At 40.8% G+C, this 15,944-nt stretch overlaps 1 protein-coding gene across 1 annotated transcript in view; it reads left to right on the top strand.

The window, feature by feature from the left end:
• LOC124593751 (A-kinase anchor protein 9-like) overlaps positions 1-15,944 on the top strand; it is a 505,072-nt gene that overhangs the window by 136,979 nt on the left and 352,149 nt on the right. Inside the window, exon 10 of the mRNA XM_047132086.1 lies at positions 15,761-15,874. Coding sequence (XP_046988042.1) covers positions 15,761-15,874 — 114 coding nt within the window. The remainder of the gene's footprint in view (positions 1-15,760; positions 15,875-15,944) is intronic.

Below are 15,944 nucleotides of genomic sequence, written 5' to 3'. Positions count from 1 at the left end.
CGTGCAGCCGCCTGAGAAGTCTTTCACCTCCGGGTGACCCCCCACTCGACCACAGGTGAGGGGTCAACCTCAGTGTGAGCAGTAACTGGGTTGGCCACCGGTGAGGACCGATCGGAGGACTCGGACATGCCGGACGTCTGTTGGACCCCCACGGCCGGCCCACAACAGTGGTGCCCATCCACTGCAGTCTCAAGCTGTGTAGTCGAAGCCATCACAGCCTGAAGCTGAGAGCGAAGTGTCACCAACTCGGCTCACATCCGCACACAACAATCGCAGTCCCTGTCGATACTAAAGATCGTGGAAAACTAAACCATGCAGATACACAGACTATCAGCACGTGCTGCGCAACTCTACTGTAGACCCTAAAGAAAATGCAGGAACTGTGTCTAATAATATACTGATATTCAAAAACCTAACTATTGAAGCACTCAGATGAAACTAAGTAATTCACCCCTGATTAGGAACTTGTAATATGTCACAAAATTGGCTTACTTTCTGACACAAACAAAAATGCAAGAACTGTGGCTATTAGATATTAAATTTACATGCAGAAACTCAAGAAACTAAATTATTAAAGCACACACATAATAAAATTCACTCCTGGTCAGGAACTCATAAATGTCACAAAAGCGGTTACTTCCCTGTTGCTGTGTCTGTCTCGGTCGGCTACTACTGCCATTTCAGTATCTCAAACCATTTATGAAATATGAGAAATGTTGTGGGTATTTCACTCTGGCTTTATCGCTGGCCTACTGAGATGGCAAATGAGTGTGCTATGTCAGATCAATTTTCTCGAGATTGGTGACAGGTAGAGACTCCAACCAAGTCTAAAGAAAAATTCAATATGTTAGCAAAATTTCATACGCAGAAGCATATTACGTAATGTGCACCAGATGCAAAATCATAGCGACCCTTATTTTTCATTGCAAACATTTTCAGATTTCACGAAGTGTCTTCTTCCTTGCACATAAATATCTCATTAACTATGAGCATTAACAAAATGATGGCCACATCGTAATGAATGTGACATATAAAGCTAGAAGTAAAGCAAAAATGATTTTTTTTATTTTTTTTATTGAATAGTTTCTGTTTAATTGCTTGAGAAAGATTCTGTCATCAACTACCACCCGAAAGGTGGCAAATGCTTGTTGGCCTCCCATTCTGAACAAATGAGTGAACTCGCCCAGCTCTTTGGATGAAAACTGGTCACTACGCATCATCAACCGTATCCTGTGCTAGCTATACCCAAAGCATGCCTCACAACCTGTCCTCACATATTTACTTTCTCTTGTACCTTGTCTCCTACCTTACAGACACCACAGAAGTTCTCCTATAAAACTAGTGGATGTAAAGTTTTGAGGGCAGGTTGTGAATAGTGTTTGGGGGGAGCTGCCTGTGAAAGTTAAAGGTCCCAATTTCGAGTCTTGGGCTGACATAAAGTATTAATCTGCTGGGAAGTATCATATCGGTGCACACTCCACTGCAGAGTGAAAATCTCATTCTCATTCTGGAAACGTCCCCCAGGGACCAATGGCCTTTGTAGTCTGGTCCCTTCAACACTCACAAACCAACCACCAGCAAAACGTCCCCCAGGCTGTGGCTAAGCCACATCTCTGCATAATCCTTTCTTCCAGAAGTGCTAGTCCCGCAACTTTCACAGGAGAACTTCTGTGAAGTAAAGTGTGGAAGGTAGGAGACAAGGTACTGGCGGAAGTAAAGCTGTGAGGATGGGTTGTGAGTCATTCTTGGGTAGGTCAGGTGGTAAAGCACTTGCCCACGAGAGGCAAAGGTCCTGAGTTCGAGTCGCAGTCTGGCACACAGTTTTAATCTGCCAGTAAGTTTCATATCAGTGCACATTCCGCTGTAGAGTGAAAAATCTCATTCTGTAGTTCGGGTGATTGTTCCTCTTATGGATGTTGTTGCACAATATGGTTTCCATTAAATGCAATGAATTTGCACCATTATTTTACACAACTCTTGAATCCTATTTGCAAAAATCAGGTAGTAGATGATATATCCACACTGTCAGTCACAGAGACCTTCAACTTATCTGCCATCCATACAGTTTCTGTCTGTGCCCATTACTTTGTCCATGGTGTCTTCTCCTTACACAATCTGTAGTGTTTTATGGATTTTAGAAAACCTGCTGCCCACTGTTTCTCTTTGCAATCCATTAGTTGTGAGCAAGATAGGAGAAACAAAAATTATGAAAGATCTGTATAGGGACAGATGATGAGTCACTCCACCTATGCATGCAATTTGAACAAATAACATCAGTTGATCTAACAGTTTCGTTAATAAACCTTAAATGGAGGACAACTGCTGCATGTTAGTGGTGGGTGGTCATAATTAGATATAACCATGATATTGGGAAGAAAATAGTGTAGCTTCCTTCCAAAATGGAGTATTATGAAATAGGATACAGAGTCAAAAAGAGTCATCCTATTTCACTCACAACCTCACCTCCATAAATGAATGTGAAACCTTCAAGTAAATTTTAACTTATGCATTGAAACTAGAAGTTGATCTTTGTTACGAGTTGTTAATTACTAGTTTGTGTACTTGACTTTGCAGCTAACTCACTCACTCACTCATTTCTTACCTAATGTGCAACAAATGTTGTTAGATCGGCTTCATTTCAACACTTGCAATTCATTTACAACTGTGTAGCATGATTTTTATTGAGAGTATGGATCTGCACATCCTGCAGCTCAAAGCATTTGACAACGGCACCAGTAGTTTCAAGTCAATGGTTGTTTATGTAAGAGGATACCCTCAGGTCAGCCCCGCACGCTTGTTCAAGATGGAGAGAGCATTCAACAGTTCAGTGTGTAGTCCACAGAAGTCATCTCATCATGCCAGCTGAGAATTAACTATTCCTCGTGTGTCCTGAGTGGTAGGGTTTTGCAATGAAGTTTGTGTTTCGAACCATATAGAATTCAGTAATGGTGATAAACAACAATGTTTATGCCTCTGTGAATTTATTTTGAATATGGATTTTGAAGATGATTTCCTTTGAAAAATTTAGTGTTCAGTGTTGAAGTGACATTCCATTTAAGTGGAAAAGTGAGCTGCCTCATCTAACAACCCTACCACAACAAAGGTCAGCATTTAATGACGATTGGTGTTGCTCACGCTGCTAAATACTGCATTTTCGGGCAACAACAGTCATATTATGTGGCAGGTGTCATTAGAGCATAGTTAATAAAGTCATTTCATGTAATAATAAAAAAACTAGGCACTCATCTTTTTGTGTTTCCCACACTAGTCTCGTCGTAAAATCATGGCTCAATCGTTGAAAATCTAAGTGGTTATGATTCCAAGCTCGGATGCAAAGAGGCCTAGGTTTTATTCTGCTATATTCAAAAGTTTTGTAGATGCGCTTCACAAAACATTCTTCAAGATTAAACCTTTCAAAGTTAGCACAATGGTGATGTAAAAAAATAATCAGCACTCCGAATTTAAGTTACACTTCCTTTTAATTGCTTTTATTGCAATATCACGTAACACACAAAACATCACTTTACAATACAAAACATACTTGAAAACATCTTCCTCACATTTTATAAGCCAACTACAATATGCATCTTTCCAACATGACGTCCAACACTTGACTTTCTCAACGTCCGACTCTCTAACAACTAACTAATAATCGCTTACGCGCCAAAAAATCAGTGTTACAAGTACATCAAAGATCATAGTGACAAAAGAAAGAATACACATAAGAATAATATCATTGCAATATAAACATATAGATGTTGTTGTTGTGGTCTTCAGTCCTGAGACTGGTTTGATGCAGCTCTCTCTGCTAATCTATGCTGTGCAAGCTCCTTCATCTCCCAGTACCTACTGCAACCTACATCCTTCTGAATCTGCTTAGTGTATTCATCTCTTGGTCTCCCTCTACGATTTTTACCCTCCACGCTGCCCTCCAATGCTAAATTTGTGATCCCTTTATGCCTCAGGACATGTCCTACCAACCGATCCCTTCTTCTAGTCAAGTTGTGCCACAAACTTCTCTTCTCCCCAATCCTATTCAATACCTTCTCATTAGTTATGTGATCTACCCACCTAATCTTCAAAATTCTTCTGTAGCACCACATTTAGAAAGCTTCTATTCTCTTCTTGTCCAAACTATTTATTGTCCATGTTTCACTTCCATACATGGCTACACTCCATACAAATACTTTCAGAAACGACTTCCTGACACTTCAATCTATTCTCGATGTTAACAAATTTCTCTTCTTCAGAAACGCTTTCCTTGCCATTGCCTGTCTACATTTTATATCCTCTCTACTTCAACCATCATCAGTTATTTTGCTCCCCAAATAGCAAAACTCCTTTACTACTTTAAGTGTCTCATTTCCTAATCTAATTCCCTCAGCATCACCCGACTTAATTCGACTACATTCCATTATACTCGTTTTGCTTTTGTTGATGTTCATCTTATACCCTCCTTTCAAGACACTGTCCATTCCGTTCAACTGCTCTTCCAAGTCCTTTGCTGTCTCTGACAGAATTACAATGTCATCGGCAATCCTCAAAGTTTTTATTTCTTCTCCCTGGATTTTAATACCTACTCCAAATTTTTTTTTTGTTTCCTTTACTGCTTGTTCAATATACGGATTGTAAGCATCGGGGAGAGGCTACAACCCTGTCTCACTCCCTTCCCAACCACTGCTTCCCTTTCATGCCCCTCGACTCTTATAACTGCCATCTGGTTTCTGTAGAAATTGTAAATAGCCTTTCGCTCCCTGTATTTTACCCCTGCCACCTTCAGAATTTGAAAGAGAGTATTCCAGTCAACATTGTCAAACGCTTTTCTAAGTCTACAAATGCTAGAAACGTAGGTTTGCCTTTCCTTAATCTTTCTTCTAAGATAAGTTATAAGGTCAGTATTGCCTCATGTGTTCCAACATTTCTACGGAACCCAAACTGATCTTCCCAAGGTCGGCTTTTACCAGTTTTCCCATTTGTCTGTAAATAATTTGCGTTAGTATTTTGCAGCTGTGACTTATTAAACTGATAGTTCGATAATTTTCACATCTGTCAACACCTGCTTTCTTTGGGATTGGAATTATTATATTCTTTTTGAAGTCAGTTTTGTCAGGACTGGCTCTCCCAAGGCCATCAGTAGTTCTAATGGAATGTTGTCTACTCCCGGGGCCTTGTTTCGACTCAGGTCTTTTAGTGCTCTGTCAAACTCTTCACGCAATATTGTATCTCCCATTTCATCTTCATCTACATCCTCTTCCATTTCCATAATATTGTCCTCAAGTACATCGCCCTTGTATAGACCCTCTATATACTCCTTCCACCTTTCTGCTTTCCCCTCTTTGCTTAGAACTGGGTTTCCATCTGAGCTCTTGATATTCATACAAGTTGCTCTCTTTTCTCCAAAGGTCTCCTTAATTTTCCTGTAGCTGTATCTATCTTACCCCTAGTGAGATAAGCCTCTACATCCTTACATTTGTCCTCTAGCCATGCCTGCTTAGCCATTTTGCACTTCCTGTCGATCAAATTTTTGAGACGTTTGTATTCCTTTTTCCCTGCTCCATTTACTGCATTTTTATATTTTCACCTTTCATCAATTAAATTCAATATTTCCTCTGTTACCCAAGGATTCCTACTAGCCCTCGTCTTTTTACCTACTTGATCCTCTGCTGCTTTCACTACTTCATCCCTCAGAGCTACCCATTCGTCTTCTACTGTATTTCTTTCCCCCATTCCTGTCAATTGTTCCCTTATGCTGTCCCTGAAACTCGGTACAACCTTTGGTTTAGTCAGTTTATCCAGGTCCCATCTCCTTAAATTCCCACCTTTTTGCAATTTCTTCAGTTTTAATCTACAGTTCATAACCAATAGATTGTGGTCAGAGTCCACATCTGCCCCTGGAAATGTCTTACAATTTAAAACCTGGTTCCTAAATCTCTGTCTTACCATTATATAATCTATCTGAAACCTTTTAGTATCTCCAGGGTTCTTCCATGTATACAACCTTCTTTCATGATTCTTGATCCAAGTGTTAGCTATAATTAAGTTATGCTCTGTGCAAAATTCTACCAGATGGCTTCCTCTTTCATTTCTTAGCCCCAATCCAAATTCACCTACTATGTTTCCTTCTCTCCTTTTTCCTACTGTCGAATTCCAGTCACCCATGACTATTAAATTTTTGTCTCCCTTCACTACCTGAATAATTTCTTTTATCTCATCATACATTTCTTCAATTTCTTCGTCATCTGCAGAGCTAGTTGGCATATAAACTTGTACTACTGTAGTAGGCGTGGGCTTCGTGTCTATCTTGGCCACAATAATACGTTCACTATGCTGTTTGTAGTAGCTATTCCTATTTTTTTATTCATTATTAAACCTACTCCTGCATTACCCCTATTTGATTTTGTATTTATAACCCTGTATTCACCTGACCAGAAGCTTGTTCCTCCTGCCACCTAACTTCACTAATTCCCAGTATATCTAATTTTAACCTATCCATTTCCCTTTTTAAATTTTCTAACCTACCTGCCCGATTAAGGGATCTGACATTCCACGCTCCAATCCGTAGAATGCCAGTTTTCTTTCTCCTGATAACGACGTCCTCTTGAGTAGTCCCCGCCCGGAGATCCGAATGGGGGACTATTTTACCTCCGGAATATTTTACCCAAGAGGACGCCATCATCATTTAACCATACAGTAAAGCTGCATGCCCTCGGGAAAAATTACGGCTGTAGTTTCCCCTTCCTTTCAGCCGTTCGCAGTACCAGCACAGCAAGGCCGTTTTGGTTAGTGTTGCAAGGCCAGGTCAGTCAATCATCCAGACTGTTGCCTGTGCAACTACTGAAAAGGCTGCTGCCCCTCTTCAGGAACCACACGTTTGTCTGGCCTCTCAACAGATACCCCTCCGTTGTGGTTGCACCTACGGTACGGCTATCTGTATCGTTGAGGGACGCAAGCCTCCCCACCAACAGCAAGGTCCATGGTTCATGGGGGGGATCGATGTATCAAAAGTGAAATCAAATCTGAATGTTGTCTCAGAAATACGTGAAGTAGTTAACAGAAATACAGTAGAATGTTACTGGTATTGAGAGGTTCAGGTGAGGTACCATAATGGTTACGTAATTCAATTACCATTACACTCAGCAGTCACTTACTGTAGTTAAGCATGACAGACTCTCTTAAGCTTAATGTGTTTTGCATTATCTTCTCAGAAAAGATTTATGGACCATTTTTTTCATGGAAAGACTGTCACAGGAGTCATGTACCAGTACATGCTGGAGATAAGATTTTTCTCACAATTGCAAAAACAAGCCAGAAATTTCATTTTTCATTAAGGCAGAGCACCATTGCACTGACCAACTGGATGTATGAGTATTTTTCATAATGAGCTGCCTCAACAATGATCAGTCTTAAAGGGTGTATAGGTTTTGTATTGCACTGTCGGTCTCCGAGATTGGCCTAATCTCAAGGTGTATCACTTTTTTTGAAAGGCTACATCTATGCTGCTCCCCAGCCAACAACCTTGAGTTAACTGTGACACAGGATAACAACAACAGTGAATGCAATAACTCCAGACATGCTGCAAAACTAAGAGATGAGTTTTTTTTTCTCATCTGGATATTGGTCATGTGTCCAGTGGGGAATACTGTGAACATTAGTGAAAGGTAATTGAAAACTTTGGTTCTAAATGTAATCGTAATGAGAACCCCAAGGTTGTACCTGAAAGCATGTAAAAGATTAGTCCTTGTAAGATCACATGGTTCTTTTTTAAAACAAAAGCTTTATAGTTCTTTGAATAGGTTAAAATACATCTCAAGTTTCTGTCTACATCCACATAGAAGACAGAGTCTTGTGGAATTTGATGAATCTTTTTGAAACACCCTGGATGATACTCATTGTGATGGCATTGGATTTTCTGCTGATCACTTACAGACACTTAAGCAGAGGTAACCTCAGAGAGCCTTTGATCATGACCAAATCATAATAACTTGAAATGTGGTGTACTTTATATCAAATGATGTGCAGCCACCTGGTTTTACAAAGGCCACTGTGACGTGATCTGCTAAAATTGTACCCACTACTGTTAACAGTAGGTAGATGATAGCTTGGATTGTAATAGTCAACATATAGACCTCTGTACAGTAGATAATTATTCAGGTAATTTCTGGACAACAGGATGAGAACAGACAAAAAGCTTCATGCTCAGAGGTTAGACAGATGCTGCTATCCTTGTACTGGAAATGAGTTTACAGTATCAAATGATCTAATATATATTCTATCCTCCCTCAGCATGAGTGCATTTACTTCCTTATTTAGGCATGTGTTTTATTCTGATTCAGCATCATATTATTATGGCAAAAAATTTTAGTTCATTTCCACTTCTGATATTCGATGCTCCAATTCATAGAATGTTATCTTTTAATTGACCTTTCAATCATTTTGTTACCATCAAATTACAATTAAGTGATGCAATGGTTTATATATACATCATAGGATCTCTCTCTCTCTCTCTCTCTCTCTCTCTCTCTCTCTCTCTCTCTCTGCCCTCTCAGCTCTCTCTGCCCTCTCAGCAATCAGTAGATGAGGAAGCTCGTGTCAACCTCAGTCAACCTTTCCTGAAATATAGACAACTTTCAAACACACAATGCGTTATGGAACTTCACTGTCATCTCTTCCCAGGATAGATGTGTCGAGAGCCTCTTGTTGACACGAGATCTATTTCTTCTCATCATGGAATAGTGCATTCCTTCCAGCACTGCTGATGAGCCATTCTGCAACATTACTACATATCAAATTATATTTTGATATGATCTGCCTCTGTGCGTGCCTTCCAGTGGGTAGTATTGATAATCTGCACTCCAGTTACCGTTTCCCAGTTTGCATACAATTGTTTGACAAAGCTATACTCAAAGAAAAGCCACAGCCAATTTATTGTATACTGACGGAAAAAAAATTGCAACACCTAAAAATTAATTAATATGAGATAGTAATGAAAGTTCAGGAATACATTGGCCTGGGTAATATCTTTAAATGACTAACATTGCAAGAACATGGGTTAATTTAAGTACGAGGTAAGCCATTTCAAAAGCAAAATGCTGGTACATTAATAACCAGTGTAACAGCCAGAATATTGAATGCAAGCCCACAAATGTGCATGCATTGTGGTGTGCAGATGCTGGATGTCAATTTGTAGGATGGAGTTCTGTGCCTATTGTATGTGGTTGGTCAATATGGGGATGGTTAATGTTGTTTGTGGATGATGTCCCATATTTGCTTGGCTGGAGACAGATCTGGTGATCGATTAGGTCAAGGCAACATGTCAACACTCTGTAGAACATGCTGGTTTACAGCAGCAGTAAGTGGATGAGTGTAGTCCTTCTGGAAAACACCCCCTGGAATGCTGTTTATGAATGGCAGCACAGCAGGTTGAATCACCAGACTGACGTACAAATTTGCAGTCAGGGTACCTGGGATAACCATGTGAGTGCCCCTGCTATCATGCAAAATTGTGTCAAGAGACTGTAACTCCTGGTGTAGGTTCAGTGTGTGAAGCACATAGAGAGGTTGGTTGCAGGCCCTCAACTGGCCTCCTCCTAACCAAGACATGGCCATCACTGGCACCAAGAGTGCCTGGAAAATTTCAAGTCTGTGCACTTTCATTTCAGGAGTCAGCATCCGGGGTACCCATCGTGCACAGATCTTCTGATAGCCAAGCAAAGCAATAATGTGACCCATACGTTCTTGTGAAATGCCAATTCTGCTTGCAATTTCCCTCTGAGTAATATGACGATCATCCTGAATCAGTCTGTCAAAATTTTGCTTTTGAAACTCGATGGTTGCTGTCACAGGACATCCAACTCTTTGTTTGTCACGCAGGTCAGATGTTCCCGCCTCAACATCTTGAAACTCACTCGCCCAATGATGCACATTACTCACATCAAATGATTCAAATGGCTCTGAGCACTATGGGACTTAACTACTGTGGTCATCAGTCCCCTAGAACTTAGAACTACTTAAACCTAACTAACCTAATGACATCACACACATCCATGCCTGAGGCAGGATTCGAACCTGCGACCGTAGCAGTCGCGAGGTTCCGGACTGCGCGCCTAGAACCGCTAGACCACCGCGGCCGGCTGTACTCACATCAACATAGTCACCATAAACTGCTTTCATTGTGTGATGAATCTCCTTTTGCTGTCAAGAATTCGATGACTGCATGTTGCTTAAATCGCATTGACCAAACGTCTGTGCAGGGTTTCATTCTTTACATTGTAACAACGCAACCGTTCAATGCTAAGGCTTCCCACCAACTGGAGCTGTAGAGAAGAGGCTAAAGAACAAACCAATACCTGTCGCATACCAATGCTGCCAACTGTTGAAGAGTTACGAAGGTGGAGGCATTACTTTTCAGTTAACCCTCATAAAACATACCTCAATCGTGCCTCCAATGAGCTTCTGCTGGACACAACTGAAGCTGCAAATGGTGGTGATTTGGCATCAGTGGAATGCACGCTACAGGGCTTCTGACTCGGAGCTGTCATTAAAGTAGCCAATTTGTTACAGTTTGCTTCACTGTGGTGCCAACTGCTGCTCAAATTGTCACTACAGATGCAGTACAATGTGGAAGATCCATACACCAAACGCAGTGATATTCCCACTCGGTAGTGCCATGTGGCCATCCAGAGTACAGTCTTGTTGTGACTGTGCATTCTTGTGACCACCACTGTGAGCCTTTCCTTGAATTAATTTAGATATAGAGTTGGCAGTATCTAGTCTGATCACGTGGTACAAGAGAATGGCATCCTTCAAGATAGTGTTTTAAGTATAACATTGTTTGCAGTTGCTGTTAACAGTATTAAGTCTGTTCTAAGGAGCCACGTTCAGTATTCATCCTTCATGGAAGACTTTTCCATATCACTTTGCTGCTTGCCCACCATTCAAATGATTATTTAACAGTTGTCGTTGAGTAATGGGGTCATTCAGGATTCATGCAAAGAATTTTTTTAAAAAAAAGTGTGGACTAAAACTCTCCATGGCTTCTGGACGTGTGCAGAATGATTTTAGAAGTAACTGTATGAAAAATAAGGGGCTCGAGATATAATTTAAGTGTTTTAATAATATTTAAGATAGCATGATAATATTATTGAAGTATACCTGTATATTGACAACTCACAACAAGGAGATCCCTTGGCTGCCCAGTACTATTACCTACCTATGTCTTTTAGTTTTTACTTCCCAGTGTGAACTTGAAGGCGCTGGAGCAGGTGGGGCACCATCCATCAAGATGGAAAAAATTCTCTTCTGTTCTGATTCATTTACTGTCCTATAACTGAAATGAAATGATCATATGGCATTGCTGGCTGGGAGACCCCATGTGGGGTATTTGGCCGCCGGAAATGCAAGTCCTTTTTAGCTGATGCCACTTCGGCGGCTTGCGAGTCAATGATGATGAAAGACACACAACACCCAGTCATCTCGAGACAGAGAAAAATTCCATGATCCCGCCGGGAATCGAACCCAGGACCCCGTGCACAGGGAGCGAGAACGCTACCGCAAGACTACGAGCTGCAGACTGTCCTATAACTAATGTATCCAGAAGAGAACTGTACAGAATATGAGACTCTCTTCTTGTACTGCAACAGGAATAGCAGTATATATGTTTATGCTGGGTATTGGGATATGAAGGAATTCAGGGAACTTATCTAGCAAATATAGCAATGACAGAGGCCTGTGTAATACAATGGCCATTTTCCCTTAGGATGTCATCTCATTGTTGAATCAATAATTTGTGAAAACTGTAGAGCGGAGGAGGAATGGCTTACAGCAAGCAACAAGAAGCTGCAGATTCTGAAACCAACTGGCTGGCCGTGTTATACCCTACCTCAGTCATTCAGAAGGGGCAGAGCTACCTTGAGCTGTAGAGAGGAGGAGGACTGGCTTGCAGCAATCAACAAGAAGCTGCAGATTCTGAAAGCAACTGACTGGCCATATAATACATTACATCAGTCATTCAGAAGGGGCAGAGCTACATTAATACACCTACAAATGGACAATGCCCATTAATGCATGGCATCATCTTCAGTGAGAGGACTCCCCTCCTGTGGTGCTCATAATGTACAGTTTACTATATGCCACATTTTAACAGATTTAATTTTATAATATGACAAGAGAACAGCAGTAAATTAAAGTGACAACTTGCTCTCTATTTTAACTCTATTATGAATGTAGCAAAGCCTTGAAGTTTTGAAAATTACCTGTACTCCATAGGTTTTAATGCATTTTGGAATGAATGGGTCATCCTTTTTTTGTAGTCCTGTGATTAGCCAACCACATGTATCTTCCTTAGGTTTTAGTGTGCTGTGAAATGACTGGGTTATTCTTTTTTTGTAGCCCTGTGGTCAGCCAGCCACATGTATCTGCCTTGTCATTCATCTTCACTATGTTCTTTAATATTGTAAACAGTTTTTTAAGAACCGATGTTGAGCACATCTGTGGGGAGGGGTTTTGCACTTGCATGTTCTTACATTTAGGCCTAAATGTTGTAGGAAAGTTCTAGAATATAAATACTTTTGGATGAAGGAGACAATCACCGAAAAGCAGAAGTTTTGAGATGTCGAATCTGAAATCTGGCAAGTTTTCTTTCTTTTGTGTGTGCCGATTGAAAATTCAATGCTTCTGCTTTTTGGTGAATGGTCTGTTTTAATCCACAAATATTTACTTTTAATTTTTAAGGAAATGTTTTATTGTCTGTTGTAATACAAATGTTTATTTTTTTCAGCCATTTTAGCTGTAGTATCCTACTTGATTCCGATGCATGCCATATTAAATTATGATATCCAAGTTGAAGTAAGAACGCTTTATTCACAGCACAATGTCCCAAATATGTTAGTTTGAAGAACGGTTGAAAGATTGCTTGTGATCACTGGACAACAATATAAACAAAGTTCACTGGTGTGATACAGATTCACGGACTGCCTCATCTTGAGTGGCTGTAAGCTGGCATCAGTGGGCACCTTGCCATGTAGAACAATGTGGAGCTGTATGGAGACAGTGCCGAGTGGAGCAGAGCATCGTGACTGCTCCTGGCAAGTTCCGATTGATGAGTTATGTCTGTAGCCATCTCCTGGCCTAGGACTGAGTGAGCAACTGACCGTCCACTTGAGGCTATGCTTGGCTTTAGGTATCCAGCAGACGGAAGTACATCCATGACACGTGATGTGTAGATGATACTTGTTTCCTGATGCAGTGGCTGCTCGGAAGCATGGCAGGTGCCCTCTAGTGCACCTGTAACAGACAGTGTGCCAAAGTGCTGTTTATATACAGAACTGTGTCGATAACATGTGATGCCGTTGATGTATTAGTAAATATTCTCCAGAGCAGGATGCCTCTGGGCAACAAATAGTTGAACCCACATGGCAGAGACGTCTGACTGGCAGCACGTTTAGTTGACTTACAGTAGATATTCAACACCCCTTCCCCCTTATGAAGGAGGTGACGAAGTCATCTCCAAGGAAGCCGGCAATGGGTGGGGCCTTGTGCAGTGCGTTGGAGGGGTGTCTGAGGAGCTGGATGACATGTCCTGGGCTGTGCCACCCTCATGATGCAGGCTGGCCATGGCTGTGGCTTCATGGTGAAGTGGCAGGGCACCATTGAACACAGCTGACAGGAGGGTGTGTGGTGGATTGGCAGGACACCACAGCAGATGCCCCATGGGAGAGTAGCATGTGGATTTGGACAGGAGATGGTGCTAGGGCCAGTGGAAATGCTGGAGCCAGATGACAATCACTGAAAACTGCAGACCAGCAGCCTCAGTGAAGGGAATTACTTTTGTAACAACACGTGGACATACTGCCAGAAAAAGAACTATCAAGAACCATGGGTGGAGATTGCATGGACTGAAAACTTTGACACATAAAACCTTCTTCCTAATCACTAGTTTGTGTACAGCTGAAGAGGAGAGAGAAACCAACTTGAAGAAAGTGCCAATGTGAGAATAAAATTTGTTACCAATTTAGTTTCCTACTTCTCGGTGATGCACGCCGAAGAAAATGATTATTTCCATGTTGGATTAAGAGCACTTTGTTCTCAGTAAAAGTTTTCAAATAAGTTATTTCCAAGAACTTCTGAAATATCGTTCATGATCACTTGACAACAACAGAGACAAAGCTCACTGGTGTGATACCAGATCTGTGGGAAGCCTCATCCAGAGTGGCTATAAGGCGGTGTCTGTGGGGGCCGCACCATGTAGAATAACCTGAAGCTGTAAAGAGATGGTGCAGAGTGAAGCAGAATGGTGCGGCTGGTCTTGGCATACTCAGATTGATGGGTTGTAAGTGTAGCTGGTTCCTGGTCTGGAACTGAGTGAGCAACTGACTGCCTGCTGGAGGCTGTGCTTGGCCTTAGGTATCCAACAGACAGAAGTATGTCCATGACATCTTGGTGTGCAGATGGTACTTGTTTCCTTGATAGTAGTGTTGTTCGTTTCCTGAAGCGTGGGCTACTCAGAAGCATGGTGTGTACCCTCTAGTGGCACCTGTAACAGACAGTGTATCAATGGGCTGTTCATATACAGTGTAGAGTCCATGACATTGTATCAATGAGCTGTTTATATATTTTGTTGTACCCATAGCATGCGATCCCCTTGTTGTGTTACAATTATTCTCCAGAGGTGAGACAGCTGTGAGCGACGGGTAGGCAAACTCGCAGGGTGAAGATATTGGACTTGCAGCATTCATAGTCAGCCTAGGTCAATATACAACATAATCTATATGTATTTAATCAAATTTTAATGTAGATGCTAAAGACCTTGATGCCATGTGCACAGACTATGCTGTTGTGACCATCATCATCATCATCATTACAGACACATCTCTTCACCATGGGTGAATGGAACGAGCAGTGTATGAGTTATGTTCTACTCTAGTGTGTTGGGATAGTCACTTGCTGTTTAGTGGAGGCATGGAATGGTAGTTAGGTATATAAGCAGAAAATGGAATGTGGTATATCAGCTTCTAAACTTTTGTTCTTTCGAGCACATGGACACACAAATACACACCCAATAATAGTGGTATATAGTGTTACGGTGTTGCATTGAGGAAGAGAGAGTTTGAGTGGAGTGGTTTTGATGAAGAATGAAGAAGTGAGGGAAAAGAAGGGGCAAGGGTTAAGGAAGAGAGAGACAACCTTTCATACCACTGAGTGAAGTAGATAATCTGTTGTTTGATAGTATTGGGTTTGATAGTATTGTATTTGGTTCAGTTGAATGTTTCTCATTTGCAGGACTAATCACATGAATACAAACATTCCATATCGATTAATTTGTTTTGTTATGGTAATTCCCAATTTTTACTTTATATCAGGGGAGCAACAGTTTTTAAATATTAAATCTATTTGTATGTCTGACAATTTTGTTAAAATAATGGTTCACAAATGTATGCATGAAGTGATGAACAGTATTGTGCTGGGAAAAGGTTCCATCAATGTACCACACTTTGTAAACTGAATAAATTTTGTGAATTTGACACTCCTTAAAAGTTTGTCCTGAAACTATGTCCACATTAATACAAATTGTTTAATTACTAGTGCTACAGAGTGAGAAGATTGGTTTGACTGTGTAGCAATATCTTGCATACTGATCCATACATTTCACAGGAAGTAGCGAAGTGAATCTTCAGGCTTATTATAAAAAGAACAATGAATTTGTTTTTGGAGAACCATTATTATTTTCAGCTGGTCATGTGTTAATACATAGTTCCATTTTTAGGATAACAATTTAATTGGAGAGAAACTGAATCAAGAACAAACTGAGAAAAAGAAATTAGAAATAGAACTTCAGTTGCTGAAGACTGAAATTACAGGGAGAGAGAAAATTCAAATGGTACGTATTGTCTTCCTCGAAGCAATGCTAATTATCTCTTTAACTCGAGACACCAAGTTCAAGTCATTTT

The sequence above is a fragment of the Schistocerca americana genome, chromosome 2 (assembly GCF_021461395.2).
Source record: "Schistocerca americana isolate TAMUIC-IGC-003095 chromosome 2, iqSchAmer2.1, whole genome shotgun sequence".
Lineage (NCBI taxonomy): Eukaryota > Metazoa > Arthropoda > Insecta > Orthoptera > Acrididae > Schistocerca > Schistocerca americana.
Note: the sequence above shows the minus strand (reverse complement) of the source record. Positions and strands in the feature narration are given on the sequence as shown.